General features: G+C 40.4%; 1 protein-coding gene across 1 annotated transcript in view; it reads right to left on the reverse strand.

Moving 5' to 3' along the window:
* Positions 1–429: 429 nt before the first annotated feature.
* SCP2 (sterol carrier protein 2) overlaps positions 430–14,570 on the reverse strand; it is a 45,875-nt gene continuing 31,734 nt past the window's right edge. The window contains 2 exon segments of the mRNA XM_081487017.1: positions 430–708; positions 4,326–4,408. Of these exon segments, the coding sequence (XP_081343143.1) occupies positions 514–708; positions 4,326–4,408 (278 nt within the window). The 3' untranslated portion in view covers positions 430–513.

Raw genomic sequence — 14,570 nt, forward strand, 5'->3', positions numbered from 1 at the left:
AAGAAAGAAACTCATTTAAAAATTGATATTTACTGCCAAACTTTGATCATATTTCTTTAATGTGGGAAGAAAAAATACTGCTTTGATGGCATGAAATGCAAAATTTTAAAGTTTTTTTTTTTTTTTTTTTAAATCCCAATACAGAATTTAAAAGATTGTCACTGGGAAATAGGTTGAGGTCATTAAGTGCATGACGCTAAATACTGGCCAGCTACTGATGTCCTGTTTCTTCCCTAGTTCTCCCAAAGAAAACTTAAATTGAATCTTCAGCAGAATAATCCTCAAATATACTTGATAACCAAAATGAGAGCTTTTGTTTACATAGTTTTTGGATTTTGCTGTTCCTAACTTTATTGTAAAATTCAATTTTACCCCAAACCATAATTACCATATTAACTTTGCAATGCACAGTTGTATGCAATTCAGCAAAGCAGTAGTAAACCATCAGGTTCTATTCACCCAGGGCTTAGGAAAAACAAGATTGGTCACACCCATTTAAAAACAAATTTCATGCTATTTCCCAATATGCAGTTTCAATCTAAGTTCTGAAAATGAAACATATGTATGTCTATATATCTCAACTTGATTTTCAAAGGTAGGCAAAGGGTGTTCTTTACAGCTTAGATTTGCCCGTGGCTGAAGCTGGAGATTTTGTCATTTCATAGCCAGACTCACATTACCAGTGATTTTCAGTTTGCCTTGAAAGAAGTCCTGTGAGGAAGAAGAGAGAAAATTTATTATTTGTTGTTTTGAGATTGCTAATATTTCTAGACTGTCCAGCCCCAAGATGATTTATTTATCCAAGTCTCTTAAACTTTCTTCAAAATATGAAACTTGGCTTTCAGGAATAGATTTGGCACCAGATTCCTCACAAGAGTAAATTTGTAAAAGTCACGCTTTACACAGAGCAGTTAAAAGACACAGCTTTCCCAAATCTGTTCTCTTAGAAATTGAGTCTGCCATTACCTGTCTTCCTCAAAGGTGGTACATTTTCCAAATATTAGGCAGAGTGGGTTCATACTAGACTGATTTTGTTTAAAAACATTACACATTCAGTGGGTGTGCCAGCAGGGAGGAAAAGCACATGCGTAACACACTTAGAAACTTGGGATTCGATTACAGATGCATCTAGGCAATGAAATGTCACCATTTTTCTCCCTTTTTTGGTCTACATGATAAAGATGTATTCCCTACAGGGGGAGGCCAGGCAGCCTGCTGAGACTGAGGTGCCTGTGTGAATCTTTGGCTCAATAAGGAGACTTAAACCAGTCCCAAGTGCAGAGCCACAAGTTGTTCCACTTAACAACTGCCTGGGATTAGATCACATGATGTTTGCTAAATTTATCATGTAACAAAATCCCAGGAAAACTTTGAAGAAATAGCAAAATTGGGAACATCGCATGATTTCTCTGCTATGATCTCAGTCTTCTTACTCAATTCTTAAAATAGAGGAAAAGTTGCTGGTAGTCTTCACTTCCTAACAAGTATATTAAGAAGCGAGGAGCTGTTCTGCCTCACTAGTAGGAAAGCGCAGAGCTCTGCTTTCTCTACACCTTCTGGTGAGGGTGACTAATTCCTTTTTCTCCACCCGCCGCCCCCCCCCCCCCCCCCCCCCGTCTGGACAAACTAAATATTTCCTTTCTATATGGCACACAGCCTTCTGTCTGATGACTTAAAGGTCAAGTGTCTCAGAACACAATATATTTAACATATGTTTTTTAAAAATATGGACCAGTAGTTCCTACCAGAGAAACTCACCATATTTCCCTCTTCTTAATTAAAAGAGGAAATGACATCTTATTTAATAATGATTACAGAGAAAAAATGAGTCTTCACCGTTTAGAGACTCCAAACAAAAGAATCATTTAAATCTGGGCCCTACGGTGCTTTTCATGTGTGCTTTCTGCTAGAGAGCATATTGCTTTGCTTCAACTGTAGCCAAACATATAAATTATAATTTCCACTGCATTTAACGGTTTCCAGTCAAATCCTCTTCTGAGCATAAGGGAAGACCATTAGCACATTAACACAAAGGTCTTCCATTTTTATTTTTAACTCCTCTGGGTGCTAACAGGTCAGGAAAAGTAAGCTGACACTTTACTCTCCAAATGGGTGGCAAACAGATAAACTGAGAGAACAAGGGCAGCTGAGTGTGAAGCTTGACCACGCTACCAAGGAACTGTATGGAGTGCACAGCAGCACGAGCAGTGGTGGGTGGGAAGGGGAACGTGCCAGCTCCGAGACTGATGGCCTCTGTTCTTTCCAGATTTTGAAGAAGGCTCAGTGGGTGCAAATGTCGGTGTCAATGGTGTGTATTCAACTGAAACATCATAGATGCAAGTCTCTTACTTGTCAATGCATCACTTGAAATGTGCTTAGTTGCTTAGAATAAACATTTTTAAAAGGAATACAAGTAGGAGTCAGATTTAGTTGTTTTATCCAATCTTTCAAATTATGAGGGTACCACAGGAACAAGACCTGAAACAAATCAGGCTGAAAGTGTTAGCCACTTCAGTCCTGTCTCTCTGTGATCTCATGGACTATAGCCTGCCAGGCTCCTCTGTCCATGGGATTCTCCAGGAAAGAATACTGGAGTGGGTAGCCGTTCCCTTCTCGGGGATTTTTCTGACCCAGGGATTGAATCCAGGTCTCCCAAATTATAGGCAGATTCTTTACCATCTGAGCCATCAGTTCAGTTCAGTTCCGTTCAGTCGCTCAGTCGTGTCCGACTCTTTGCGACTCCATGAATTACAGCATGCCAGGCCTCTCTGTCCATCACCAACTCCCGGAGTCTACCCAAACCCATGTCCATCGAGTCAGTGATGCCACCCAACCATCTCATCCTCTGTCATCCCCTTCTCCTCCTGCCCCCAATCCTACCCAGCATTAGGGTCTTTTCCAATGAGTCAACTCTTTGCATGAGGTGGCCAAAGTATTGGAGTTTCAGCTTCAACATCAGTCCTTCCAATGAACACCCAGGATTGATCTCCTTTAGGATGGATTGATTGGATCTCCTTGCAGTCCAAGGGACTCTCAAGAGTCCTCTCCAACACCACAGTTCAAAAGCATCAATTCTGTGGCGCTCAGGGAAGCCCAAATAAGGTTGAGGTAACAACAACAAAAAATAAGGTTACAATGGAAAGCAGCATCTTAGCTTCCTTTGTGTTATCTATGGATAATATATATCAAGTCTGCTCAACATTGTGCCACTAAAGAATATAAGAAGACCCTTGACAAACTGGGGGCCTGAAAAATCTATACAAGCCATGAATACATTTTAGAGAAATACAAATTAATCCAGTGACTGTGAAAATTTAAAAATGCCAGGCATCATGCTAAGTTCTGGAGACACAAAGATGAACAAGATGTGGTTTGCTCCCTTGAGACATGCCCACTCTACTGGGAGAAGAGACAGGCACATCACAAGCAGTGTAATGAGACAAGCGCTAGGCCAGCAGTCTAGTAAGTGGCCCAGAAGAGGGACTGACTATAGCTCCCCAACAGTGTGGTAGGAGGTCTTTAAACTTAACAACTAAGTTCATTTTGTTTTGTTATATTAATACTCATTTATTTCATTTGGCTGTGCTGAGTCTTACCTACAGCATAAGGGATCTTTAACTGCAGAATGCAAACTCTTAGTTGAGGCATGTGAGATCTAGTTCCCTGATCAAGGATTGAACACAAGCCCCATTAATTGGGAGCACAGTCTTAGCCACTGGACCACCAGGGAAGTCCCTAAGATCATTTTAAAAGATAAGAAATTTGTCAAGGAAATCACAGCTCAGACAAAAATGGAGCACAGGCAAAGATATGAAAGGTAAACATCACAGCTCAGACAAAAATGGAGCACAGGCAAAGATATGAAAGGTAAACGTCTTGTCTCTGTGGCTTTGAGTCCTTTCTTCTATCTGGATGACTCCTACTCTCCACCTGTGCACTGATGACTCCTGATCACCCCCAGGACAAAGCCAAGCATTATTTCCTCTGTGAAGCCAAGGAAGATATGGCTTCTCCTTCTTCCATCCTCCCCAACCAAAGCCAGACACGGCACCACAGCTATTTGGTTGCATTTATTCTTCTGCAGACCTGTCTCGTACCAAACTGTGGATGCCCTGAGCATGTGAACTATTTCTTATTCATCTGGACATTTTCAGCACAAACAGGACAGTGGCTGACACATGGCTAGCTCCACAACTATTTGTCATTTGTTAAGTGAATATTTGGGGAACACTGAGTTTTGTGGGTTTGACCACTTTACACTTTATGGGATGAGGCTGAGACGGGTGATGAAGTGAAACAGGTTAAAATCCACCTAATACAAGGATATATGTACTGTCATTCATTTTACCAGTCATCAGAGCCAGTAAGTCTGAGTCAGTCATTGTGATTGTGCAGTCGGCCTTCTTATCTAAAGAAGAGACATGCAGAAGGAAGGAGAAAAGGGGAGTGTTCAGTTTCATGTGTACATTTTAGTCAAAAGCCACTGATTGTAACAGAATTACACCCAGTGTTACTGTAGGCACATGGGCACTCAAATACACTCTACAGCAGCCTGATAAAATATGGCATAAATCACAAGCAACTGCAATATTTAAGAAGAGGGGATTCATTAAATAATCATGGTATATTCATATAGTGGGGTACAATACAGCCATTAGATGATGAGGATCGACATTTCACAACCTGAAAAGATATATTCATGTTATACAGTTCATGATATTGTTATATAGTTCAGTTCAGTTGCTCAGTCATGCCCGACTATTTGCAATCCCATGAACTATAGCATGCCAGGCTTCCCTGTCTATCACCAACTCTGGGAGCTTGCTCAAACTCATGTCCATTGAGTTGGTGATGCCATCAAGCCATCTCATCTTCTGTTGTCCCCTTCTCCTCCTGACTTCAATCTTCCCCAGCATCAGGGTCTTTACCAGTCAGTTCTTCAAATCAGGTAGCCAAAGTATTGGAGTTTCAGCTTTAGCATCAGTCCTTCCAATGAATATTCAGGACTGATTTCCTTTAGGATGGACTGGTTGGATCTCCTTGCAGCCCAAGGGACTCTTAGGAGTCTTCTCCAACATCACAGTTCAAGAGCATCAGTTCTTCGGTGGTCAGCCTTCTTTATGGTCCAACTCTCACATCCATACATGACTCCTGGAAAAACCATAGCTTTCACTAGACTGACCTTTGTCAGCAAAGTAATGTCTCTGCTTTTCTATATGCTGTCTAGGTTGGTCATAGCTTTTCTTCCAAGGAGCAAGCATCTTTTAATTTCATGGCTGCAGTCACCATCAGCAGTGATTTTGGAGCCCCCCAAAATAAAGTCTGTCACTGTTTCCATTTTTTCCCCATCTATTTGCCATGAAATGATGGGACCGGATGCCATAATCTTAGTTTTCTGAATGCTGAGTTTTAAGCCAACTTTTTCACTCTCCTCTTTTCACTTTCATCAAGAGGCTCTTTGGTTCTTCTTCACTTTCTGCCGTAAGAGTGGTGTCATCTGTGTATCTGAGGTTATTGATATTTCCCCCGGCAATCTTGATTCCAGCTTGTGTTTCATCTAGGCCAGCATTTCTCATGATGTACTCTGCTTATAAGTTAAATAAGCAGAGTGACAATATACTGCCTTGACGTACTCCTTTTCCTATTTGGAACCAGTCTGTTGTTCCATGTCCAATTTTAACTGTTGCTTCTTGACGTGCATACAGATTTCTCAGGAGGCAGGTAAGGTGGTCTGGTATTCCCATCTCTTTAAGAATTCTTAAAGATATGGGAAATTCTTAAAGAGATTGTTATATAAACCAGTTTCAAAACAAACTGTAGGCATGAACCCATGTTTTGCTTAAAAACAGATATTCAACTATATATGTATGACGTGAAAGTGAAAGTTGCTCAGTCATGTCCAACTCTTTGCAACCCCATGGACTATGCAGTCCATGGAATTCTCTAGGCCAGAATACTGGAGGGGGTAGCCTTTCCCTTCTCCAGGGGATCTTCCCAACCCAGGGATCGAACCCATGTCTCCCACATTGCAGGAGGATTCTTTACCAGTTGAGCCACAAGGGAAGCCCAAGAATACTGGAGTGGGTAGCATATCCCTTCTCCAATGGATCTTCCCGACCTAAGAATTGAACTGGGGTCTCCTGCATTGCAGGTGGAGTCTTTACCAACTGAGCTATCAGGGAAGCCCTGATAGACATATAGGAAGAAGCTTATAAATGTGTAGATTCCAACTTGCAAACTTGGAGACCAATATTTAATAATAGCTACTGTGGCACACAGGCTCTAAGGTGACCCCTGTGATCGCTGCTTTTTCATTCATGCCTTTGTATATTCCCCTAGGAAGGACAGTGAAAAAGCTAGCTTAAAATTCAACATTCAAATAACAAAGATCATGGCATCTGGTCCCATCACTTTGTGGCAAATAGATGGGGAAAAAATGGAAACAGTGACAGACTATTTTCTTGGGCTCCAAAATCACTACAGATGGTGACTGTAACCATGAAATTAAAAGGTGCTTGCTCCTTGGAAGAAAAGCTATGACCAACCTAGACAGCATATAGAAAGCAGAGACATTACTTTGCTGACAAAGGTCAGTCTAGTGAAAGCTATGGTTTTTCCAGGAGTCATGTATGGATGTGAGAGTTGGACCATAAAGAAGGCTGACCACTGAAGAACTGATGCTCTTGAACTGTGATGTTGGAGAAGACTCCTGAGAGTCCCTTGGACTGAAAGGAGATCCAACCAGTCCATCCTAAAGGAAATCAGTCCTGAATATTCATTAGAAGGACTGATGCTGAAGCTGAAACTCCAATAATTTGGCCACCTGATGCAAAGAACTGACTCCTTAGAAAAGACCCTGATGCTGGGAAAGATTGAAGTCAGGAGGAGAAGGGGACGACAGAGAATGAGATAGTTGGATGGCATCACAACTTGATGGACATGAGTTTGAGCAAGCTCTGGGAGTTGGTGATGGACAGGGAAGCCTGCCATGCTTCAGTCCATGGGATTACAAATAGTCGGACACAACTGTACGACTGAACTGAACTGATAATCCCCTACCCTCGAGTGTGGTCAGGACCTGTGACTTGCTTCTAGTCTGCAAAATGTGAGAAAGTTGAGGGTTTGTTATTTGTCTCACTCTCCTGCTGGCCTTGAATTCAAGCTAGCTGCATCCTGTGAATTGCATACTGCATATGGAGAGGACTACATGGCAGAGTACTGGCCTTTAGGATCTGAGGACAGACTGTGGCCTGTAACCAGTAAAAACTAAGCTGTCATTCTCTTAGATGCAAGGAAGTTCCTTTTGCAGCAACATGATTGAGCTTGGACATAAACCCCTTTCCCAGCCAAGTCTCCAGATAACAATCCAGCCCTGGACAACACCCTGACTGCAAGCTGCGAGACCTTATGAAGAGAACCCAGCTAAGCTGTCCTCAGCCAATTTACCTACGGAAGCTGTGAGGTAAAAAATGTGTGTGTTGTTTTAAACCATTAAGTGTGTGGTAATAGAAGATGAATAGCTATCTATAGCAGGGCTCAGAAAACTTTTTTGTAAATGATCAGACACTAAATATTTTAGGTGTTGTGAACTACTAGACCTCTATTGCAATGACTCAACCCTGTACTTGTACCACAAGAATAGCCACAGAAAATACATAAACAAATGCATGCAGCCGTATTCCAATAAAACTATTTTCAAAACAGTAGCAGACCAAGAGGGAGAAGATATTTGCAACTCATATATCTAGCAAAGAACTTGTAGCCAGAAAATATAAAAAAACTCCTATCACTCAATTAGAAAAGGTTGGATAGTCCATTACAAAAATGGGCAAGCAAACAGGTACATACAAAAGATCTCCAAATAGCCAAAAAAGAGGACATGAAATGGTGTTCAATTCCATTAGTCATCAGGAAAGTGCAAATTGGAAGTATAGATGAGATACTACAACATACCTACGAGCATGAATGGCTTCAAAAAAATAATACCCAGTGCTGGTGAGGATGAGCAGTTGAAAAGTCAACACAATGCTGGAGGGACTTTAAAATGATACAGCCACCTTAGAAAACAGCCTGGAAGTTTCTTAGAAAGCTACACACACACATGCCATATGACCTAGAAATCCTACTGATAGGTGTTTACCCAAGAGAAATGAAGACATAAATCCACACCTGTTCATAAATGTTCATTAGGGGCTTTACTCAAATTGCCAAAACCTGGGAAAAAAACTTAATATACTCCAGTTGATGAATGGATAAATTAATTATCAACAAAAAGGAAGAAACTATTGATAATACATGAAAGAAGCAGGCTCAAAAAGCTGCAAACAATATGATTCCATTTGAAGCTTATGACATTCTGGGAAAAGTGAAACTATAGGGACAGAAATCAGATCAGTGGTGGCCAGCACCTAAGGGTGAGAGTAGGGGATTGAGAACAAAAGGACACAAGGATATTTTTTGGAAATCTTCTGTATCTTGATTTTTGGTAGTGACTATAATACTATATGCATTTGTCTGAATTCATATAATTATACACCTTAAAAAGGTAGAGTCTATTGTACGTAAATAATACCTCAGTGTACCCAACTTAAAAACAAACAAACAAAAAATGACATTACCAAGTATTGTCAAAAATATAGAGCAAATGAAACTCTCATATAATATGGAGGAGAATGTAAATAGTATATCCATATCAAAAACCTGGCTATATGGTAGCTCATGACTTAGTATTTCTGGTGGTGGTGGTAGTGGTGGTTTAGTTGCTAAGTCATGTCCAACTCTTGCAACCCCATGGACTGTAGCCTGCCAGCCTCCTCTGTCCATGGGGATTCTCTAGGCAAGAATACTGGAGTGGGTTGCCAGTTCCTTCTCCAGGGGATCTTCTTGACCCAGGAATCGAACTTTGGTCTCCTGTATTGCAGGCAGATTCTTTACCAACTGAGCTATGAGGGAAGCCTACTCCAGGTTATATAACAAATAGAGATAAGTATGTATGTCCACTAACAGACACACATGAGAATGTTCACAGCAGCTTTATTTATAAGGCCCCATAATGGAAACACTGCAAAGATATATCAACATTAACTGAATAAATAAATTCTGGTGCATTCACATAGTAAAAATGAACTAATGCTACATGCAAAAATATAATAAATCTTACAATGATGAGCAAAAGAAGCCACACCTCAAACAGTAAATATTGTATGGCTCCATCTATATGAATTTCTAAAATAGATAAAATCAACTGATGGTGGCAGAATTCAGAATAGTGGTTCCTTTTGGGAGTGAATAGTGATGGGAGGTGGTGTGAGGAGATTTCTAGAGTGCTGGCAACATTCTGCATCTTGATCTGGGAGATAAATTCATTTGTTAACATTTATTAGGCTAAACACTTAGATTTATTCCCTTCCTTTTGGGCTAGACTTCAGAAAATTTTTACACAAAACAAAATAAAAAAAAACAGGTGGTGGGATGAATCTGGCGCATAGGCCATCATTTGTGTACTCATGCTATAGATGAGTGGGATTACAGGAGAGTAATTTTTCATTTGTTTCTCTATCTGTTCTACTTTTTTTTGCACTTGAGTATATATTACTTGTATAGAAACAAAGTTTTAAAAATATCAATTTTAATAGTATAATCAAAGAAAAAAGGCCATACCACAAAGACTAACCTCATTGCTAAACCAGCCATGTCTTCTTTGGACAAAAGAGAAGTTTCAAATGCAAAAGAAAAATTTCACCAAGAAATCAGAATTTCCAGCAGTCAGCTCTTTGGGTAATCTATATAACAATAGTACTCTAATAGTATTACTACCAATAATTGTAATAATATCAAATCATGGCACAATAGTTAATCTGTGCCTTAATTAAAAAAAAAAAGATACGACTTACTATATATGGTCTGAATGCTTGTATACACCAAAACTCTTATTTTGAAATCCTAACACCTAATGTTATAGTCCCCTACATGGATCACTGCCTTGTTGAGGTGAAGGTGCTTGCATAACTCAATGAAGTTATGAGCCATGCCATGCAGGGCCACTCAAGACAGATGGGTCATAGATCTGACAAAACGTGGTCCACTGGAGGAGGGAATGGCAAACCACTCCAGTGTTCTTGCCACAAGAACCCCATGACAATAAAAAAGGCAAAAAGATATTACAACATAAGATGAGCCCCCCAGGATAGAAGGTGTCCAACATGCTATTCTGGAAGAGTGGAGGGCAATTATTAACAGCTCCAGAAAGAATGAAGCAGCTGGGCCAAAGTAGAAAAGATGCTCAGTTGTGGATATGTCTAGTGGTGAAAGTAAAATCCGATGCTGTAAAGAAAAATATTGCATAGGAACCTGGAATGTTAGGTCCATGAATCAAGGTAAATTGGAAGTGGTCAAACAGGAGATGGAAAGAGTAGACATTGACATCTTAGGAATCAGTGAACTAAAATGGACTGGAGTCCATTTTGTAGGCCAATTTAATTTAGATAACCATTATATCTACTCCTGGTAACTCAGATAGTCTGCCTGCAGTGCAAGAGACCTGGGTTTGATCCCTGGGTCGGGAAGATCCCCTGGAGAAGGAAATGGCAACCCACTCCAATTTTCTTGCCTGGAGAATTCCATGGACAGAGAAGCCTGGCAGGCTACAGTCTATGGGGTCACAAAGAGCCGGACATGACTGACTAACACTTTCTTTCTTTCTTTCTTTTCTTTCACTGTGGGCAGGGATTCCTTAGAAGAAACGGAGTAGCTCTCATAACCAACAAAAGAGTCTGAAATGCAACACATGGGTGCAATATCAAAAACAGTAGAATAATATTGGTTTATTTCCAATGCCAACCACTCAACATCACAGTAATCCAAGCCTATGCCCTAACTAAAATCGGATTGATTACATTCTTTGCAGCTGAAGATGGAAAAGCTCTATACAGTCAGCAAAAACAAGACCTGGAGATGACTGTGGCTCAGATCATCAGCTCCTTACAGCAAAATTCAGGCTTAAACTAAAGAAAGTAGGAAAAACCACTAAGCCATTCAGGTATGACCTAAATCAAATTCCTTATGGTTATACAGTAGAGGTGATGAAAAGATTCAAGGGATTAGATCTGGGAGACAAAGTGTCTGAAGAACTATAGAAAGAGGTTCATAACATTGTATAGGAGGTGGTGACCAAAACCATCCCCAAGAAAAAGAAATGCAAGAAAGAAAAGTGGTTGTCTGAGGAGGCTTTACAAATAGCTGAGGAAAGAAGAGAAGCAAAAGGCAAAGGAGGAAGGGGAAGATATAACCAAGTGAATGGAGAGTTCCAGAGAAAAGTAAGAAAAGATAAGAAGGCCTTCTTCAATAAACGACTCAAATAAATAGAGGAAAACCATAGAATGGGTAAGACTAGGGCTCTCTACAAAAAAATTGGAGATATCAAAGGAACATGTCACGCAAGGATGGGCATGATAAAGGACAGAAACAGTAAGGACACAACAGAGGCAGAAGAAATTAAGAAGAGGTGGCAAGAATACACAGAAGAACTGTACTAAAAAGGTCTTAATGATGCATATAACCACAATGGTGTGGTCACTCACCTAGAGCCTGACATCCTAGAGTGTGAAGTCAAGTGGGTCTTAGGAAGCATTACTACCAACAAATCTAGTGAAGGATGGAATTCCAGCTGAGCTATTTCAAATCCTAAAGGATGATGTTAAAGTGCTGTACTCAAGATGTCAGCAAATTTGGAAAACCCAGCAGTGGCCAAAGGACTGGAAAAGGTCAGTTTTCATCCCAATTCCAAAGAAGGGCAGTGCTAAAGAATGTTCAAACTACTGGACAATTGCACTAACTTCCCATGCTAGAAGGTTATGCTCAAAATCCTTCAAGTTAAGCTTCAGCAGTATTTGAATTGAGAACTTCCAGATGTATAAGCTGAGTTTAGGAAAGGCAGAGGAACCAGAGACCAAATTGCCAACATTTGTTGGATCATAGAGAAAGGAAGGGAATTTCACAAAAACTACTTCCGTTTCATCGACTACGTGAAAGCCTTTGACTGTGGATCACAACAAGCGGTGGAAATTTCTTAAAGAGATGGGAATACGAGACCATCTTACCTGTCTCCTGAGAAACCTGTATGTGGGCCAAAAATAACAGTTAGAACCTTATCTGTAACAACTGACTGCATCAAAATTGGGAAAGGAGTACAACAAGGCTGTATATTGTCACCCTGTTTATTTAACTTATATGCAGAGTACATCATGCAAAATGCTGGACTGAATGAATCACAAACTGGAATTAAGATTGTTGGGAGAAATAGCAACAACCTCAGATATGCAGATGATACCACTCTAATGGCAGAAAGAAAAGAGGAACTAAAGAGTTACCTGATGAAGGTGAAAGAGGAAAGTGAAAAAGCTGGCTTAAAATTCAACATTCAAAAAACGAAGTTCATGGTAACCAGTCCCATCACTTCATGGCAAATAGAATGGGAAAGGTGGAAGCTGTGACAGATTTTTTTCTTCTTGGGCTCCAAAATCACTGTGGATGGTGACTGCAGCCATGAAATTAGAAGACATTTGCTTCACAGAAGGAAAACTATGACAAACCTAGACAGCATATTAAAAAGCAAACATATCACTTTGCTGACAAAGGTCCGTATAGCTATTGTCTTTCCAGTAGTCATGTACAGATGCGAGTGTTGAACCATAAAGAAGGCTGAGTGCTAAGAATGGATGCTTTCAAATTGTGGTGCTGGAGAAGACTCTTGAGAATCCCTTGGACTGCAAGGAGATCAAACCAGTCAATCTTGAAGGAAATCAACTCTGAATATTCACAGGAAGGAATCAAGCTGAATCTGAACTTTTGGCCACCTGGTGCAAAGAGCTGACTTACTGGAAAAGACTCTGATGCTGGGAAAGATTGAAAGCAAAAGTAGAAGATGAGATGGTTAGATAGCATCATGGATTCAATGGACATGAACTTGGGCAAACTCCAGGAGATAGTCAGGGACAGGGAGACCTGGCATGCTGCAGTCCATGGGGTAACAAAGAATTAGACACAACTTAGCGATGAACAACAACAATGTGATAGTATAAGTAGGGAGGGCCTTCAGGTGTCATAAGGGTAGAGCCTTTATGAACGGGATTTATGCCTTATAAAGAGGCTCCAGGGAGACTCTGAGCCCTTCCACGATGTGGGCCCACAGCAAGAAAGCACTGGCTATGAATCAGGCAGAGGATACTCAAAAAAGGTGACCATGCTGATGCCTTGATCTTGGACTTCCAGTCACCAGAACTGTGACAAATAAATTCCTGTTGTTTTTGAGCCACCCAGGTGTGGTATGTTCAAACAGCAGTACAAACAGACTAGGATGGGGGCAAACTATTAAAGCATAGCATATCCTTTTATTAAGTAACTAAAACAATATTCAAAACTAAACATTTTTCTTTTATGTCTTAGGATGCAGAAATAACCTCTAAAAAGACTGTGTCTCAATGGCCATTCCATCTCTGCCTCAATCTAAATTTTCTCTTATTACTTGAAAAAAAGGTCTGAAGTCTTAAAAATTCAAGTATTTCCAGTCGAGAAAAACCAGTTCTCTTGTAGATATATAACATCAAAGAGCAGGGAGAAAAAAAAGCTAGCAAATTGAGATAGCTGGACTTGATTTACAGTTGGATTAGATTTTAATATTCCAAGAATGAACTCCTAGTGACTTTAGGAAATAAAGTGCTGCTGCTGCTGTTACTATACCAGCACTTACTGAGCTCTCACTATGCTGAGAACTTTACACACCTGGACTCGTTTGATCTCAGTAATTACCCTATAAGGGTAAAAGAGGTCAAACAACTTGCTCAAGGTCACACAGCTAGTAAGTGGCTGAGCTAGGTAGGCAAGCAGATTCCTGCTGTCAAAGCCTACACTCCCAGCTCCTAAGTTATATGGCTCCTCTTGTTACAGAAAAAATAGAAACATTCAACAGCTCAGTTTTCACTGGGCCTTCACCAATTCATCAGCATCTGATGCATCCCAGATGCTTTCTCAGCTCCTTGTGTCCTTTTAAAGAATCACAGGCAATTCCAATGTGTTTAAGCAAAATTAATGTTTAATTTATAGGTTGGGAAGGAAGTAATGACTTACTGAGCACTTACCATGCTAGGGGCTTTACATACCTTATCTCATTTAACCCCCACAACTGCTCCACGGACAGACAGTATTCTCACCATTTTCTAGGTGAGACAACTGGACTCAAGAAAAGTTTATATCTAATGAATGACAAAGCCAAGGTCTGAACCCAGGTTTGGGTATCTCCAAAGACTATGCTCTTTCTCCTGTACCTTGGGGATGGGAGACTCTGAGGCTTTCTATATCATGTTCCCCACAAAGGGGCAGGGTTGAGAACTCAAGTAGGTGCTGAGGGAGCAGACTATAGGAATGAAAGAATAATATGTCATGTTAAATTAATCAATGTTGGCTTCCTGGAGTCATGCTATGTGAGTTGTTTTAAAGGAGAGGAGGGAGGGGCAGAACTGACAGAGAAGCACCCAGGCAGCAAGAAAAGAATATGGAAAATGTACAAAATCTAA

Source organism: Giraffa tippelskirchi, chromosome 5, assembly GCF_054371585.1.
Source record: "Giraffa tippelskirchi isolate mGirTip1 chromosome 5, T2T-mGirTip1v1.2.pri, whole genome shotgun sequence".
NCBI lineage: Eukaryota > Metazoa > Chordata > Mammalia > Artiodactyla > Giraffidae > Giraffa > Giraffa tippelskirchi.